Source organism: Opisthocomus hoazin, chromosome 13, assembly GCF_030867145.1.
Source record: "Opisthocomus hoazin isolate bOpiHoa1 chromosome 13, bOpiHoa1.hap1, whole genome shotgun sequence".
Taxonomy (NCBI): domain Eukaryota; kingdom Metazoa; phylum Chordata; class Aves; order Opisthocomiformes; family Opisthocomidae; genus Opisthocomus; species Opisthocomus hoazin.
In genome coordinates this window covers 18,939,847-18,956,158 of record NC_134426.1, presented here as the reverse complement: position 1 = coordinate 18,956,158, position 16,312 = coordinate 18,939,847, and the positions used below count along the sequence as shown (strand labels likewise).

Below are 16,312 nucleotides of genomic sequence, written 5' to 3'. Positions count from 1 at the left end.
CCCTTGTGCTGCCTGCAGAAGGGAGGGGCAGGAGAGAGAGAGGGGGATATTTTCTGGTTTCGCCAGAGGAAGGATTTTCAAACCCTATAAATTCACTTTTGACAAGTGAATGGCTAAAGCAGATTAACCTTTTTGCTAATCCTCTATAATGGCTTTGGAATCTCCTTAACCAATAAGAAAATGATAAGAGCCTGTTTCTTTTCTTTTTATCTATATCTATATTGTCCTCCCTTGTCTGCATTTTTTTCTTTCTTGTTTTATTTTTCTTTCCTTTTCTAATATGAAATAGCCCAGCGATCCTATCTCCTGGAGGCTCAGTAAACAGAACATCAATAATCCCTTTCCTTTATTCCTCTCTGGTAACAGGGTGCAGAGAAGTGTCTGCCGATTGGGATTTGATTACCAGCAGCTATCAAAAGTCTCTTTGTAAGATCTGGGTCCTAAATCCCATAATTCTTTGATAAAAGAAGTATTACCAGTCCATTTTGTGAAGTGAAAGGTATGGGAGAAATGAAAGAAAGCAATCAGCGGAGATCCTAATAGGCTCAGTGCATGTGCGGTGGGAAGGCAGGGACGGGCAGGGGAGGCCAGGGAAAGGTGTCCTTTGTTAAAGATGGGGAATGAGAATTAATCTGCTTTGGGCCTATGACTACTACAGCTGAGAGCAGAAAGGGTCGGATCCTGTGCCTGCCCGTGGCACGTCCCAGCTCGCCTGCCCTGCCATCGCTCTGGGCCGGCACGGTGTGGGGAGCAGAACCTGGCCCCACATCTACCTCCCGTGTCAGCGTTTGTGTACATGCATAAAAGCTGGGAGCAGTTTGCGGTGATTCCTGGTGTTAGTGCATCCCCAGTGTCTCTCCAGAGCGCTGACGCCTTGGCAGGGCATCAGGGAACATATCCAAACCAGGCAGCTACAAAGGCTCCTCTCAAATCTACAGCAAATATGTAAAGATTCATAGAATATGGTTATAATTTATGTTATGCCATTGGAATAGCTGAAGGAGAGGCAAATAAAGAGTTAGAAGGAAAAACAGAGGCTTGGTTTTAAGTGACATTTTACAGATTCGAGGGTCAGAGGTAGTGAGGCTACGGGGCGTCTCTTCCCGGCTTTGGGAGACCAGCAGGGTGAGGACAGGCAGGCAGAAAGCAGGAGCAAGGAGAGAAGCGAGGGCCTGAGATGGGGCTGTTCTGGAGATGGGCTCCCACTTTTGTGTGATGCTGGAGGGGCTGCTGAGCGGTTCAGTGTGAAGTCACGAGGTGCCATGAGGACCTTTGATGTGCAGCGGTTTCACAGCGCTCACCTGGGTGTCTCCTCAGTGTACCGTGAGCGGGGCTGGCATCCTCTCTCCCCTGCAAAGAAACACCAGGTGGGAGAGAATTCCCCATGTCTCCCATTCCTCCAAAGCCTTGCTACCCACTTTGGCTTAAACCACACTAGGGGCAAGAGAACTTTGGTTTAAACTTTCCTAGAGCAACCTGAGCTCAACCACACCTTCCCTATTTTAACCCCAGCTACTCCTTTCAGTTATAAACCCAAGATGGAAGATGTCCTCTCTCCTCCTGTGGATCGCATCTGCCAGGCCTTGCTGTTTGCCCTCAGGAGGGTTGGTGCCAGGCGTCCCCTCCTGCCCCAAGTCAACGCTCTCGGCCATAGTCTCACCCCAGTTTCTCTGGATGGGCAGAAGAAGTTGGAATTGGACTGGCAAAGCTTCGGGAAGCCTGGCTGCCCCAGGCAGCATCCTGGCTGCTCTGGGCTCACTGAACTGCCCATTAGCTGTGGCACTGAGATCACGCTCCTGCCCGAGCTGCTGCAGGACCTCGCTGCCTGCCTGCCTGCACGTGGAGGCAGCAGGGGTACAGCTCAGCTGTGCAGGAGGTGGCTATGTGCCACTAAGCTCTGCCACAGAGCTGCTACAAGCTGCCAGTAATCTAATTTATTAAGGGCTTTGAATCCTTGCAAAGAGTACGTTGGATAGATGCAAAGCATCTGTATTATCACTATGATTAGGGCAGTGAGGTGGGAGAAAGGGGAAGGAGGGAAAATAAAATTTCTCTGCTTTCAGCAGAAAATAAATCAACTTTCATAGAGAGTTCTGGCACAGCCAAAGGCTGTGCTGTCATTAAAAATGATTTTTTATTAAGCTGAACTCTCTCCTCTCTCATATTGTATGATATGACAGCTCTCCTTTGATGGGAAAGCTTTCATTTGGCCAGAGAAAGGGATAATTTGCTTCTTTTAAGGAGTTAATCCTCTGGTCCATTTCCGGGCTGGGAACAGCTATCCTCCCCCTTCCTTGGATTGTAGGCGGCAGCACAATGGAGATCATAACCACCTCAAATCTACACCGAGATGGAGAAATCAGATTTCCTTCTCCAGTCATTTTTGTGGGATTAGCTAAATCTTAGATCCACACTAACCCTTCACAAAGCTGCCAAGATTAGTTAGAATTCATTTTATTCACAGGGGGGTTTACGGTTTTCTTTCCAAAGGGATTATATCTCTCTCTCTATATATATATATTTAGGGTGGCTTCAGTCATAAAGCCGCTAGGTCAGAAGGAGAAAAAATGCATGAGTGTATAAAATAAAAACTTGACTGTGAGAATGACAGTCACTTGAACTGCCAAGACAACGCAGCGATTCTGGATGGCTTCGCCGGTCCAGTTTAAAAGCTACGTAAGCTGTCTTTTTCATTGCAAGACCCCACTCCAGAGTTAGCACACAGAGAGCAAACCCCGCTCAGCCTGAGCTTCCCATCCCTGCAGTCACTGCTGCCGCCAGAGGATGTCTTCAGAGCCAGGGTCGGATGCCGACGCCGGCAGGAGAGGCCTCAAGAAGCCGTGTTCGTTCAGCATCGAGGACATCCTCTCCAGCCCAGCAAAGAAGAGCCCCCAGGTCCTGGTCCCGCTGTGCCTGCGGGGCGTCTTGGACTGCGCACCCAAGGGGCTGTGTGAGCTGCAGACCATCCCGGCCAGCTCCCTGCAGGAGGAGGAGGAGGAAGAGGAGGAGGAGGAAGAAGAGCTGGAAGGTGCAGGTTGCAACTGCTGCTGCTGTTCCCACACGAGTGCCCGTTCCCTGCAGGACTCGCCGAGTTGGCTGGGTGAGTATTTGGGTTTGATTCACGGCGTAGGACTCGGGGAGCGGCTGGGGCCAGTGGCGGGCGGAGGGGAAAACCTGGGTGTTGAGTGACAATATCACGTCTGGCGTCCGCCACGGTGGTCTCCTCAGACCTCAGCTCCGATGAGGGGCAGCAGGATCCATTCTCAGCACGGCTCCTAAGAGCAGGCAATTTTATCTGCAATGCTACCAGGTTTTTAAAGCAGCAGGGGCTATTTATTACTATATATTACTGTTTTATTGTAAAACACTTGAGAGGATGATGCTTCTAGGGGTGGAAGTTCGCTGCGGAGCGTGGGGCCCCACAGTCATGCTGCCTATGCACAGAGCTGTTCCTGCGCTTCCTGAAAACACCAGCCCTGAGGACCCTCTCTTGTCCCATAAGGAAAAGAGCTTTTGGCTACATCTAGCAAAATCACTGCACCTAGTAAAAAAGAAAAAAAAAAAAAGAAAAAAAAAAAGTAGCAAACCCCTAAAAACACAGTTCAAGAGCATCCTGAAAGTTCAGAAATCCCCCGTGTCGGGACTGAAATATAGCTCCTCACCAGGCTGTGAACCTCCAGCTATTTTCTGGAGCTGGCCACAGTACAGTCGGTAAGTAAACAAGGAAAACCCAACCAGTGCTCCCCACCTGCACACTCCTCCCCGAGTTATGCCCTAAGCCCTTCTCTCACTTGCACGGTGCTCACGCAGCTCGTCACCCACGCCAGCTGGCCGGCTGCCTCCTGCCAAGCCACACGTGTGGATGCACCTTGTGTCTGACCTGCCTTGAGCAAGGCGCATGCTTCAGCCCCCAGCCCTAACACTGCCCCTGTGCCTCTCCCCCTGCAGACACCCGGTTCCCCTGGCCCCTGCGGCTCTTCAACTCAGCGGTCAGGGTCTACAAGAGCCCCCAGAGGAGCCCCAGTGAGCTGCAGACTTTCCACCAGATCCAGCGCCGGACACGCCGGCATCGCACCATATTCACTGAGGACCAGCTGCAGGCCCTGGAGACGCTGTTCCACCAGAACCAGTACCCGGACGTCATCACCCGCGAGCACCTGGCAAATCGCATTCACCTGAAGGAGGAGAGGGTCGAGGTGAGATCCTGCCCCTCGGCGAGGTGCTGCTTGCCGCAGCCCCCTGACAGCACAGACCAGGGCATTGCACTGTCTGCTTTGGGAGCTGCAGAACCAGGGCCTCACTGTAAAAACCATTCTTGGGTATTTGACAAAACACAGCTTAGGTTTGGTAAGCAATGGAAGAGCGTAAAACAGTTCTACTGGGCTGATTTTGTCTGGTATCCGTGTCACCGAAAATCCGGGAATAAAACCTCCGAACACCAAGGTAGTGTTCAAAGGCAGGCATTCTTTATGGCGGCGCCGGATGCACGGGGGATAATTCCACCGAACGTCCATACCATGGTTCCTTTCCTCGCGGTTTATATAGATCAGAATATAAATATTCATTTGGTTACGTAACCCATTCCTTTCATAGTAAAATTAGTTCATTTCCATATGTCCCTCCTGTCCACGCTTGCGCAGTGCCACCTCGTGGTGGTCGTTGGGGGTCTTGGGCTGAAGGCTCCTCCTCTTCATCACGGTGTCCGCTGATTGAACCCTGTCTCCGTGCAAGCTCAGTCCTTTTCTGGCTCTTGTCCCTGCAGCAAGGTCGTCTTGACCGGTTCTAGGCGACTCCTAGTTTTAATTAAAACTAACTTCTTTGGTGGGAGATGTAAGACTCTCTGCTTCAGTTCATTTACACAATAGATGGGTACCACAAATGCACCTGCAACCATTAGGTAATGCTATTTCTATTAAAAATCCCCCTCCACCACTATTGTTTAACATTAATGATTACCTAGGGACTAGACCCTCTGCTCCCAGACCTAATGTCCAGATGGGTAGGGCTGTACAAGGGACATAACTAGCAGCATTGTTCATGTTTATGGTTAATGGATTCCATCACCTTGGTTACATCCGGTCCCACAAACTCACTCACTCCGTCTCTCTTAGATTCACCTACATAAACACACAGACGTGGCCAATTCTGCTCATCCACTGCACCAGAGCGTATATTCCTTATTTATATGCTTTGTGTGATTTCTGAATTTGCCGTGGGGAGTTCCCAGCTCCCTTGTGCCCCTTATGTGTGTCTGAGCAGGACTGCAGAAGAGGGACTGATGACATTTTGTATCAAGCTTTTATATCGGGAAAAACACTGCAGTCTCCTAAAGCTTACGCCGTGCAGCCCAGGCGTGTAACTGCCGGCCGCCCTCCAACTAACACAGGAAATGCAAAAGTTCTTTTCTTGTTTTGCACTTTCTAGGTTTGGTTTAAAAATCGGCGGGCCAAGTGGCGGCATCAGAAGAGGGCATCTGCTTCAGCGCTGGTCCTTCAAGGCACCAAGAAGCCCTCCGAGGAGAGCCGGTAGTGGTGGGAGGCCGCGCCTCGGCAGACCAACGCCCAGAGCGTCCATTGCCGCAGCCGACAGGTTCTGCAGGGGGGTAGCAATGAAGCAAAAGGGAATCTCTGTGGTTCCCAGAGGAGCAGGAGGACAGGTAAAAGCAAATATGCCACTTCCACCTGCATTTTTTTTCCAGACCTAGCTCCCGCGGCAGATACCTCACCAGACATCACCCTGGGATGCGCAAGCAGAAAGCACCGCCGAGAGCCGGCGCGGGGACAGCGCTGTACCGGCTCCACGCGCGCTGCGGGAGCCGGGAGGCTGCCCTCCTGGCCTCTGCTCTGCGCGGGCAGCGCGGGTGCTGGTTTTACTGCTGTGATGTGCAAAGCACCCTGCAAATGCATGCGTCCTGTTCTGGCACCACGACGGCATCCAGAGCTGGGTTTGGGGTCAGGAGAGGTGCGCCGGCGGGGGCCCGCTCGCCGCTGCGGCCGCCCGTGCCCGTGTCCCGGCGGGGCCGAGCGGCCGCCCTGGCCTGTAAAGCAGCAGACGAATAAAGCTGTCCCGTCACCGCTGTGCGTGCTGCGCGGGCCGCCGGCGGGGCCTGCGCCCGGGGAGCCCTGAGGGCGGCCGGGGGCGCCGGGGCGGACGCACCCAAGGCGCGGCCCGGGGGTGCCGGGGGCCTCGCACCAGCAGGGACGGCCCGGGCGCCCCGCGGCCGCCCCTTGCGGGGCCCGGTGTCCCGGCCGCAGCCCCCCGCGCAGCGGGACCCAAGCCGCGGGACCGGGCGGATCCTCCCCGCCGGCAGGGGGCGCGCTCGGCTCCGTGCGTCTTTCCTGGGCGGGGCGGCGGGTGCGAGACGCTGCGGCTCCCCGTGGCGCGGCGGCGTGACGTCACAGCTCGGCGCGGTCGCGACGGCGGCTGAGGAGGGTCAAGGCACTTACTGGCCGGCCAGGCTCCCGGCGCAATGGAGGTGGCGGCGGGTCCAGCGGCCTCCTCCGGCTCCTTGGTGCCGGCTGTCGCCGCGGGCGCCGCCGTGGCGACGGGGAAGGAGGCGACCCCGCCGGCCCCGAGGCGCCTGAAGAAGATCCTGGATGAGGAGGCCTACATCGAGGTAGGCCGGCGGGCCTGGGCCTGGACCTGGACCTGGACCTGGACCGGGGCCTGGACCTGGACCGGGGCCTGGGCCTAGGAGGTCCAGCTCTTCTGGCACCTGGGCCGAGTGGCTGCCCGCTCGGGTGTGCCCGGCTCGGGTCGGTCTGGCGTAACCCCAGGTCGGGCCTGGGGGCGAGGCAGCTCCGGGGCCGCCCCTTGGGCTCCCGTACCTCCCCCGGCGCTGGCTCTCAGCGCGCTGCCACCGCCCGTCCTCGGCTGGAAGCGCCCGTGGGCAGCCGGCCCTTCCCATGGGCTGCGGGCGACGGTCCCCGAGTGGAGCCGGCCCTCCGAGGTGTCCCAGCCCAGCCTTGCAGTTGTCTGTCTGTTCGTAGGGCTTAGAGAAAATCATTCAGCGAGACTTCTTTCCTGACGTGGAGAAGTTGCGAGCACAGAAGGAGTATCTGGAGGCTGAAGAAAATGGTGACTTGGAGAGAATGAGACAAATTGCTATCAAGTTTGGCTCCTCCTTGGGCAAATCATCGAGGGACACACCCGCACCCTGTAAGAACTGGCTCACTGGGGTGTAAGGGTTTCATCTCTAATGTTACTGCTCTGGTTTATCTAGCTGTGTGCAGGCAGTGCTTATCTTAAAGAAGCAAAATTGGCATTGCATGGGAATCAGTATATCAGATTGGGCAGTAACCAGTATCTGATGGCAGATGGTGGATTTCTCTTTGATGGTGTCAAATAATTCCTTCTAGAGGAAATGATTTTGGAAAAACAGCTATTGAATAACCATTCCTCATAGGCATCTTTGCCAATTTCCTGTTCCCTAGGGAAAGTTACACGCTCTAATGTGCAGTGTTATTCTGTCAGAAACTCTAAGCTGTGTTTGAACCCTCATGATAGTTTTAGGGGTTCTTGTTGCATCTACAGACATGTTAGATTTCATATATTGGGCACAGAAGGTGTTGGAAGCTCATGATTATCAGAAGTCTGCCTGGCAGGCTTCCAGTGCCCTGTTGCATGTTTGCTTTCACTTCAACCTTGGGTGTTTCTTATGCTCAAGCCCAGTCCCTGGCCAAGCTCTCGCAGTGGGGTTTAGGTAGCTAGCGTTGTTCTGGCAAAGGGCCTGTGTCACCAGGTGGTTTCCCTTCCTCCCCTGCGCCGGGTGCTGGCTCTGGCCTAGGCTAGGATTGTTACGCTGCTGCTTGCTGCCGTTGGTTAAAGCTGTAGGTAGGGTGGCAAATTTGCAGGAGAGCCACAGCGAAGTGTATTTTTCCCAGCAGGAGGAAAATAATGTGTTAGATGAGTGCAAAATCTTGTTCGGTGGTTGGTGCAGAATTGAATGGAATATTTTGGAGTCTTTTCACAACTTTTAAATTAAGTCGTTGTTCTCTTGATCTGTCTTTTGTAACTTGTTCAGTACATGACCCTTATGATGGTGGAAAATGTCACAGCAAGTGTCCTGTTCCGTGCTCTAGTAACCATGTAAGTCGGTTTGTTTTTTTTTTTTTTTCTGTCACAGATGTTACTCCAGCCACATTTGAAACCCCAGAAGTGCATCCAGGTGGTCTTCCACTGGGGAATAAATCCAAAGCTGGCATCAAAACTGCAGAGGAAGGTAGGAGAATGATGTTTCTTTAGCTGAATTCTTCAGCAACAGGAAAATACTTTCATGAGCTCTGTCTCCTGTAAGGGCATTGGGTGTTTAGGAGATGTTTAAGCAGTTTCCTTTAACTTTCTAGTAGGTGAAAATGATCACTCTGAAGTTGAACTTGATGTAATGTTTTACATTATGTGTGTGAAATCTCAATTATGGGCCTCTTTATGGCTGTGTAAATTCTTAACTCATTTGATCTCTTTGAAGGCAGTAAAGTTTTCTTGTGACACCTGAAATTAATTTTGTAAGTAAGCAAAAGATTGTAGGGACAAAGCTATTCATATAGTATATTAAAAATGTCTGCTAGCAGCTGGCCACTTGTGCATTTTCCCTTCATCAGAAATAGCTATAAATGCTGTAAAGGTTTTATGCAAAAGTTGGTTATATGTCTTCCAAACAAGAACTTATTATTGTACCAATCTGTGTGTGTGTATATATATGTGTTTGTTTTGTATTTTTTTTTACCAAGCTTCATGTTAATTATTAGCGGGTCAATAGAAGGCTCGCTATCAGAAGGGATTAAGAGTTGTGTTCAGTGCTCTCATAGAAAGGGAGGTATTAACCTTTCTTAGGCTTCCTCACTTCTCTTGTTAGGAGAAGCAGAAAAAGATGATAAAGATGAACTCCCCAGTCTGGACAGCTTCTTAGCAAAACACACAAGTGAAGATAACGCTTCGTTTGAGCAGATCATGGAAGTGGCCAAAGAGAAGGAGAAAGTCAAGCATGCTTGGCTGTACAGTGCAGAAGAGGAGTATGCCAAGGTAGGGAAAGGGCTCAGCTGTATCTCTGCTCTTCCAAAATAACACAACAAGGAAATACCATTTTACTGTATTTATTTCTTACTTGATTAGACAGAGTATTATCTTACCTTCTGTTTTTGAATCCTGCTATACATACAGATGAGAATTTGTGGGGTCCGAGCATGGGGCTATTATATTAGACTGTGAATTACTCTTATTATTGAATAAGAATAGCAAGGTCTTGATTTTGAATATTAGGTGCATGGGGATCACATCTGCATCTGAGCTAAGCCTGAATTTCCTCAGTCCTGTGACAGCTCATTGCTTCTTTTTGCGGTCCTGTTTTTTTCCCTGTGTGCAAGAACAGTGTTGACATAGTTGCTGAGGATCTGTCTCTTCCTAAAGCTCTGAGACTGTGAAGCATTGCACTGAGTGCAAGTGTTGCTATTCTTGGCAGTCTCCACCATAAGCAGCAATACCAAGAGCAGCTGAGAACAGTTCCTGTTGTTTGACTGTCAGACCTTTATTGTTTGCAGTTAGATTGTCTTTCTTATTTCATTTTTTAGTTTCTATTAGAAGTAATAATCCATTCAGCTGCCAAAGTACAGTATTGCGCGCAGTATAGTTGGCTGTGCTGTCTTCCTCAGCTGGCTTCGTGGGAGGCTCAAGAGCTGTGCTGGCACCACACACCTGTCAATCTTGCTCCATCAGCAGTGAGCAGCTGGCACTGTTGCCAGATGTGTCAGTGATGGATGTGGGCTGCAGAGCCTTTTAATGAAGTTTGGCACTGATGCATGAGTGTTTACTGCTGCTGTTGTGAGTGTTTTGGTTTTATCCCAGCTAATGTAAACCCTCGGAGTCTGTTACAATAAAAATGCCCTCTGTGTCTCCTTATGCATCATCTTTGCTCGAATGCTTTCATCCAGAATTTAAAGGCAGGCGGCAGGAGAACATTTGCAAAGCACAGGGATTGTTTCAGGTCAAGGTGAAGTTGCTGGAGCTGGTCTTGTGCTGATGTCGTGTGTCTTCCTGTCAGTCAGCACTTGCTCAGACATTGCATTTCCTTGCACAGCATGCCTGTTTGTGTAGCAGGCAACCTTGCTATGCTTCATTTAATGTGGTCGGTGACAATACTGCTGTGTAAATGTATATGGACAATACCTACTAAAGGCAACATCAGTTGATGTCTTTAAATGTATAGCTTATGGCAGTAATTGTCTGGTTTAATTAGTGTGAGAATTGTCCTGGGTTTGGAATTTTAAAAAGGAGTAACTTATCAGTGGCTGACTGCATTCTATTAGTTTCTTTTTGGTATCAGTGGTACTAGTATGCTGGTAACAGCATACAAGTAATCGTGTGAATATGTTGAATGCTTCCATACCTGTACTGCCTATGGAGAGGCTTGAAAACTCTTTAAATATTGAAGAAGTGTCTGTTCTTTTGTTACTGCTTGCCTCAGGTAATACAGTTTGCACGAGACTAGCGTGGTACAAATATTCTCCCAAGGTTACATGCCAAAGCCTTGTAGACTGCCTTTGTGTTAGATATAAGTGTCATGTGTTGCTCTTCCCTGGTTTAGCAATGAATGCTTCATTTGAATTTTGATTAGTAGATAGAGAAAAAACAGGAAAAGTTCAAACCATTGCAAGTGTTGTCACAAGATGTAATAAAATCATGATTGTTCTGAGAAGTTAATTCTTTAGTTCTCACTTGGCTTTATACCGGAACTTCATACGGGGTTGTTGTTTGGAAGCTCCCCTGGGAACAGAACAGTTTCTCAAATGCTGCTTGTTGGAGAGAGAGTGCTTGTGCCATGCCAAATACAAAGTGTGTTAGGGCAGGCAGCTGAGCTCGTGATTGAACTCTCCAAGTTCTGTATGCCTGATAAGAGATTGCAGGAGTCTCATTCAGACCTGATGGGGTTTTAAAAATTTTTTTTCCATCGCCCTTTCAGCGACGAAGTGAGAACCTGGCACTTCCTTCAGCAGAGCAGCAAGCTCTGGGGAGTGAGAAAGCTGGACTGGAGACCTGGGAGTACACGGCTCGAAACACCCTCATGTATTATCCAACAGGTGAGGCGCGTGGGTTTTTCAGGAGAGGCATTGATTCATTGGTGGGTTGACTCCAAACAGTGCTTATAGCACTGCTGTGGATGACTGAGCAGCTCTTAGTGGTAACACTGTGCTTTTCCTTCTGTGAAGCTCAGATATGTAAAGTTGTTTGGCAAAGTCTTTGGGTTTTTTTTGTTTGTGTGGTTTTTTTCTCACCCCCCCCCCCCCCGGCTTTGGACCTTGCTCCTTTGCCTCTGATTGCAAAGTTTGATCATGTTGTCTTTGTTGTTGAGAACCTCATTGTCTCTATTACAGGAGCACTTGTTTTCAGAAGCCAAAGCTCTTTCCAGTTTGGTCGATCTTATTTATGAACACTTTCTTGTCATTTTTATTAATTCTTTACTTCTGCTCAAAGAGTGCTCCTTGGGCTTGTTGGTCCCTTGGTTGCTATAGGAAAAGACATCATTTTGTAAACACAGTTTTCTTTTTGGCTATAAATGTACAATTGTAATTTCTGCAAAGCAGTGAAGTAGAGAAAAGAAAGTCTTGACTGTTTTTTTAAAAAAAGAAAAATTTATTCATTTCAAGTGTTACAAAGCATATGTCTAGTGCAAATTTTGTTTTAAATTGCTAGAGATACACACTGCAGTTGCTGGTGGATTCTGTGTTGTGTGGGAATGTGTGGCAAGTGTCATGCTGATCGGGAGCTTTAGAGCACACTGCCTAGTATTACCTGAGCCCTTTCTTAAAACATGTTTTGTTTTTCAAGGTGTACCTGATGAGGACGATGTATTTAAGAAGCCCAGGGAAGTTGTCCATCGAAACACCCGTTTTGTGAAGGACCCTTTTAGCCAAGCTGTGAGCAAGTCACAGCTCCAACAAGCTGCAGCCCTCAATGCCCAGGTTGGATAATTTTACTTCTTCTAACTACAACCTTGTTAGAGTCTGCCCTCTGGCGTTCTTCGACTGGGAGAACTGTGTGTGTGCGAGATACAGCTGACACATACCTTTCTCCAAAGGCCAATGAATGGCGTTACCTTTTTTATTTCAGTACAAACAAGGCAAAGTGGGACCAGATGGGAAAGAGCTGATACCCCAAGAGTCCCCAAAAGTAAATGGATATGGATTTGTGGCTACCCCCTCTCCTGCCCCTGGTAAGAGGATTTTCTTATTTTTTCTGGTATAAGAGGACTGCTACTGCACTTATTTTGATGCTCGGTTTGTTGAACACTGGGATATCGTTGTTGGCTTAGACAAGGAGGTAAACCTTCTGTCCGTATATGTCTCATGATCTGGTCATTTTCTTCTGTACCATGTATGGCAGCTCAATGCTGTGCTTAAATCCTAGTCCAATACACTGGCAAGAGAAGTCATGCAGTACCCGAGAGGCTCTGAGCAAGCTTCTGTGCCATTGCATAGGAATCATTTAGAGGGTGATGAGCCTCCCTAGGCACCTGGAATGCTTATTTTATCCCGAGGTGATGCTTCTCTAGAGCTTACAGATAAGAATTCAAAACATTTCACAAACATGAACCTTCCAATGAGTTCAAGTGCTCATTTTTCAAAACAAGGAGCATTTGCGTCAATGTGTCCAGTAGTTTGCTGAGTGATGGTTCAGCCTGACTCATAGGGATGTGGTGTATCTCACTTCCTTCACATCTAACCTACTGTTTTCCTCCAGGTCTACTGCTTTTTAGGTTCTTTCTTTGTCTGAGTACACATGTGTATTATAGAATCCTTTTGTTCAGATGTATTAGCTGCAGGATACTTTCAGTTAGAACAAACTGATTATTTTACTCCCAGCTGAAATAGAGTATCTGAATTTTTAGCATCTCTTCACCAGCCATTGTTTCCCTGTCTTTTGTCATTAAGCTAAAAGGTGAACATACTGAGGTTTTTCCTCCAGAAAGCCTGTAGGTGGCATTTGGAGTGCATCTCCTTTCTCTGCTGTAAATGCCTTTTCCAAACCTGGACAGCAGCAGGATTTTCTAGCCAGTGGCTTAGCCAGGCTTTTAGAATCTGTTCCGCAGCTGTAGCTGTTAGGCAAGGTGCAGAAACTGCTGGGTACAGGCTAGCCTCAAGATGAATGGAGGATATGTTTGGCTATTACATGTATCTTAGGTCCTCTGCTTGTTTCCCTGCTTTTAAGTAGTTCTCCATAGTTAAAGGAGTCTCATACAGTACGGAGGGGAAGACTAGTACTGTAGAGGGAAAAATGCAAGTGGTGCTAAGCAAAAGCTCACCAAATGGAAAAATAAATACATGGAAAGGACAGTGCTTGGATGTTGTAACCTAGAGGGTGACACAGCCACAGGCAATCCTGTGAGTTTAAGGTCATGCTCTTTTAGTGGGAACCACATGTTACTGTTCAACATTGGCTGTGATTTCCTCTGCCATGGAGGGGCTCCTTTGTGTATTGATGAATTTGCTGCATTTCATAACTTGCTTCTCTGGATTTTTTTGTGGTGAATGAATGGATAAATGTCTTGCATGACCATGACTTTTAAAATTTGGTTTTAGGTGTGAATGAGTCTCCTTTTATGACATGGGGTGAAATCGAAAGCACCCCTTTGCGTCTAGAAGGGTCAGAAACTCCGTATGTGGACAGAACACCTGGACCAGCCTTCAAGGTACTTCATGTCAGGAGTCAGCATGTCATTCTTCTTGGGGGGGGGTGGACTAAGAAGGGAAAGGCAAGTGAGTAACTAAGAGATTAACATTGTGGGAGTGTGACACATCTCTGGGCTGTGTTCCCAGTTCTTGAGACTAATAATCTACTTTCTGCTTGGAGGGTGGAGGTGGGCATGGCTGGCTCCACATGAAAGCTACTTGGTGGAGGTACCTGAGGTGGAACACACACTGTTGGCAGGAGAGTGCAACTCAGTATCTGATGATGGGCCCAGACAGAGGGGCTTTCAGAGGAGGCTGGGAGAGATGCCTGATTTCTCTGATTTTAATGTATGAGTGGGTAGAAACTGTAGGATTTCCCTCTGTCTTCATCTTCTGGCTCTCACAGCCTGAGGCAGGTGTCTCACTTCAGAGCAGAAAAGGTGCTCTGGCTTTGTTAATGGCACCTGACCCTGCATGCCATCTGTCTCCTGCTGGTATCATTGAATGTGAGCTGTCTGAGACTCTTAGTTTAAGAAAGGTGTAATTTGCTGTATGTGCCTCTGTTTTGTCAGACTCCGAAGCCCTTGACTGGTTATCCTGCTGTTCAGCAATGTCTGTGTTTGCCTGAGAGCTGACTGGCTACAGGCCAGGCTAGACAAGACACAGGTGACATTGTTTGTCTAGGAGAGACAGCAGGAGGAAATGCCAGAGGTCGCGGCTGCTTTCTTGACTGAACTGCTTTTACCATTGTTGTAACTTACTAAGGCATGTTGAAGGTCTCTGTGTCCTCTCTGCTTTTATATAGCAGCAGAGAGGTGTGGGCTGACCCCACTTCTCCCCGGTTTAGATCCCTGTAAGCTGGAATCCAACTGTGAAGGTGCTTAGACTCATTTATGCAGCACTCATATGAGTGTCTTGGCAAGTAAACTCTGTGATGCATTTATAGATCCTGGAGCCTGGGCGCCGTGAGAGGTTAGGACTCAAGATGGCCAATGAAGTGGCAGCTAAAAACCGAGCAAAGAAGCAGGAGGCACTTAGAAAAGTGACAGAAAACTTGGCCAGGTAAGACTTCTGTTCTGGCAGCAGAACAGGGGATGGGTATTTTCTGGTGAGATTTAGTCAACATATGTAGAAAGTGAGGAATGACAGGAGTACTGGAAGCAGGAAGAGGTACAGTCAAACGATAAGTTCTTAGAAAGAAACTTAATTCCTGAGGGAAGGTGGCTGTCCCTGATGCTCATCTTGTCAGCATTACTGTTCTGCCCTGCAGCCACCCAGCAATACGTCTGGATCAGTGTCTTGCTTCATTGCAAAGAGGAGACCTGATAAGGCTTGCTTGGCTGGGTCATGGGAAGGATGGAACAGGCTCATAGCAAAGGGCAAGCAGTGCCACTCGGGTTTGGGAGAGATGTAGGAGGTTTCTCTGTCACTTCTCTCTCTAGAGAGACAGGCTGCGTTTACCTGCAGGCAGAATGACTTCTGCAGCCAGTGGGTCTGGTCTGTGCAGGGAGTGGACAGCGAGCTCACCTGTGGAAGTATTGATGCTCTTCCTGATAAACAGCAGATTTTTACTCTAAAATCTTTTAAAACTGTTTATTCTGTTCCAGCCTTACTCCGAAAGGATTAAGCCCAGCAATGTCACCAGCTTTGCAAAGACTAGTAAACAGGACTGCAAGTAAATATACCGACAAAGCCCTGCGAGCCAGCTATACTCCTTCCCCAGCCCACACAGGAACTCCTGGTTACAAGACCCCAGCAAGCGGGCCTCATACACCCACAAACACCCCACAGTCTAGGACAGTATCTCAGACGCCAGTATCTCAGGATACTACATCAATCACAGACAATTTACTGCAGCTTCCTAAAAGAAGGAAGGTATCTGATTTCTTCTGAGTATTCCAGTCACCAGCAAGGCGACAGTGAACTGGCTGTGCTCATCTGCCTGCAAACTGGGTGTTGTAAGGGGTCTCCAGCTGCAGCTGTCGGAATGGAAGCCAGCAGTTACAAGATCTGGGACCAGCGCTACTCTAGACTATATAGCTGAAATGGCCTGTGATGTGCTTTTTAGAAGCAGAGTATCTCCTGCTGTGGTATAACTTCCCTTTGAACTGCGTGGGTTGGATGCACAGAGCTGCTGTAACAAAAGGATGCTTCCTGCAATGGCAGAGAAGATTCTGGACTATTGGAAAACAGCGATAACTTTTTAAAGATATATTTCTCTTTTTAAGATGGCTATGCATTTAAGTACCTTTCTGTACAGATATGTGCATTTATAAAATGTGGTAAGCCTTCCTAAAAGGTTGTACTGGACTTTCTTCCCACTTGTCAAACTTCTTTGGTTTTGTACTTTGCAGAAGAGAGGACACAACCACGCATATATTGAGACATGACCCAGAATTTTAGAGGGCTGCTCTTTAATTTGAGTTTAAACTGATGTTCTTGAACATATAGTTGGCGTGTCAAGAAACTTGGTATGTTATGCAAACAGCATGCATACAGTTGCAGACATCAGTTCACACTTCCTAATAACCTGCTGTCTTACTTACTGAGTCCAAAATGTGGTTGATGCACGTGTGAATTCTGCAGCTGATGTAGTCGGGAACTTGAGAAATGTGAACGTAAGAGCTGTTGACTGTCAGCAGCACTGAAAG

The 16,312-nt window shown here is 48.5% G+C and overlaps 2 protein-coding genes across 2 annotated transcripts; both read left to right on the top strand.

Annotated features, from left to right (window-relative positions):
• The first annotated feature begins 2,784 nt into the window (after positions 1-2,784).
• Positions 2,785-5,905, top strand: GSC2 (goosecoid homeobox 2). Its single transcript, XM_075434754.1, has 3 exons — positions 2,785-3,100; positions 3,949-4,196; positions 5,425-5,905. The coding sequence occupies exons 1-3, from the start codon at positions 2,785-2,787 to the stop codon at positions 5,527-5,529; spliced, it is 669 nt and encodes a 222-aa protein (XP_075290869.1). The 3' UTR covers positions 5,530-5,905.
• A 514-nt stretch (positions 5,906-6,419) lies between these two features.
• Positions 6,420-16,267, top strand: ESS2 (ess-2 spliceosome associated protein). Its single transcript, XM_075434935.1, has 10 exons — positions 6,420-6,616; positions 6,990-7,158; positions 8,126-8,221; positions 8,855-9,021; positions 10,955-11,072; positions 11,821-11,954; positions 12,103-12,205; positions 13,572-13,681; positions 14,608-14,723; positions 15,269-16,267. The coding sequence occupies exons 1-10, from the start codon at positions 6,470-6,472 to the stop codon at positions 15,552-15,554; spliced, it is 1,446 nt and encodes a 481-aa protein (XP_075291050.1). The 5' UTR covers positions 6,420-6,469; the 3' UTR covers positions 15,555-16,267.
• The last annotated feature ends 45 nt before the right edge of the window (positions 16,268-16,312 follow it).

Coding starts and splice junctions, on each gene's coding strand:
- ESS2 (XM_075434935.1), top strand. CDS start 6,470: ATGGAGGTGGCGGCGGGTCCAGCGGCCTCCTCCGGCTCCTTGGTGCCG. Junction 8,222..8,854: donor CATCAAAACTGCAGAGGAAG/GTAGGAGAATGA, acceptor TTCTCTTGTTAG/GAGAAGCAGAAAAAGATGAT. Junction 12,206..13,571: donor TACCCCCTCTCCTGCCCCTG/GTAAGAGGATTT, acceptor ATTTGGTTTTAG/GTGTGAATGAGTCTCCTTTT.
- GSC2 (XM_075434754.1), top strand. CDS start 2,785: ATGTCTTCAGAGCCAGGGTCGGATGCCGACGCCGGCAGGAGAGGCCTC. Junction 3,101..3,948: donor GGACTCGCCGAGTTGGCTGG/GTGAGTATTTGG, acceptor CTCCCCCTGCAG/ACACCCGGTTCCCCTGGCCC. Junction 4,197..5,424: donor TGAAGGAGGAGAGGGTCGAG/GTGAGATCCTGC, acceptor TGCACTTTCTAG/GTTTGGTTTAAAAATCGGCG.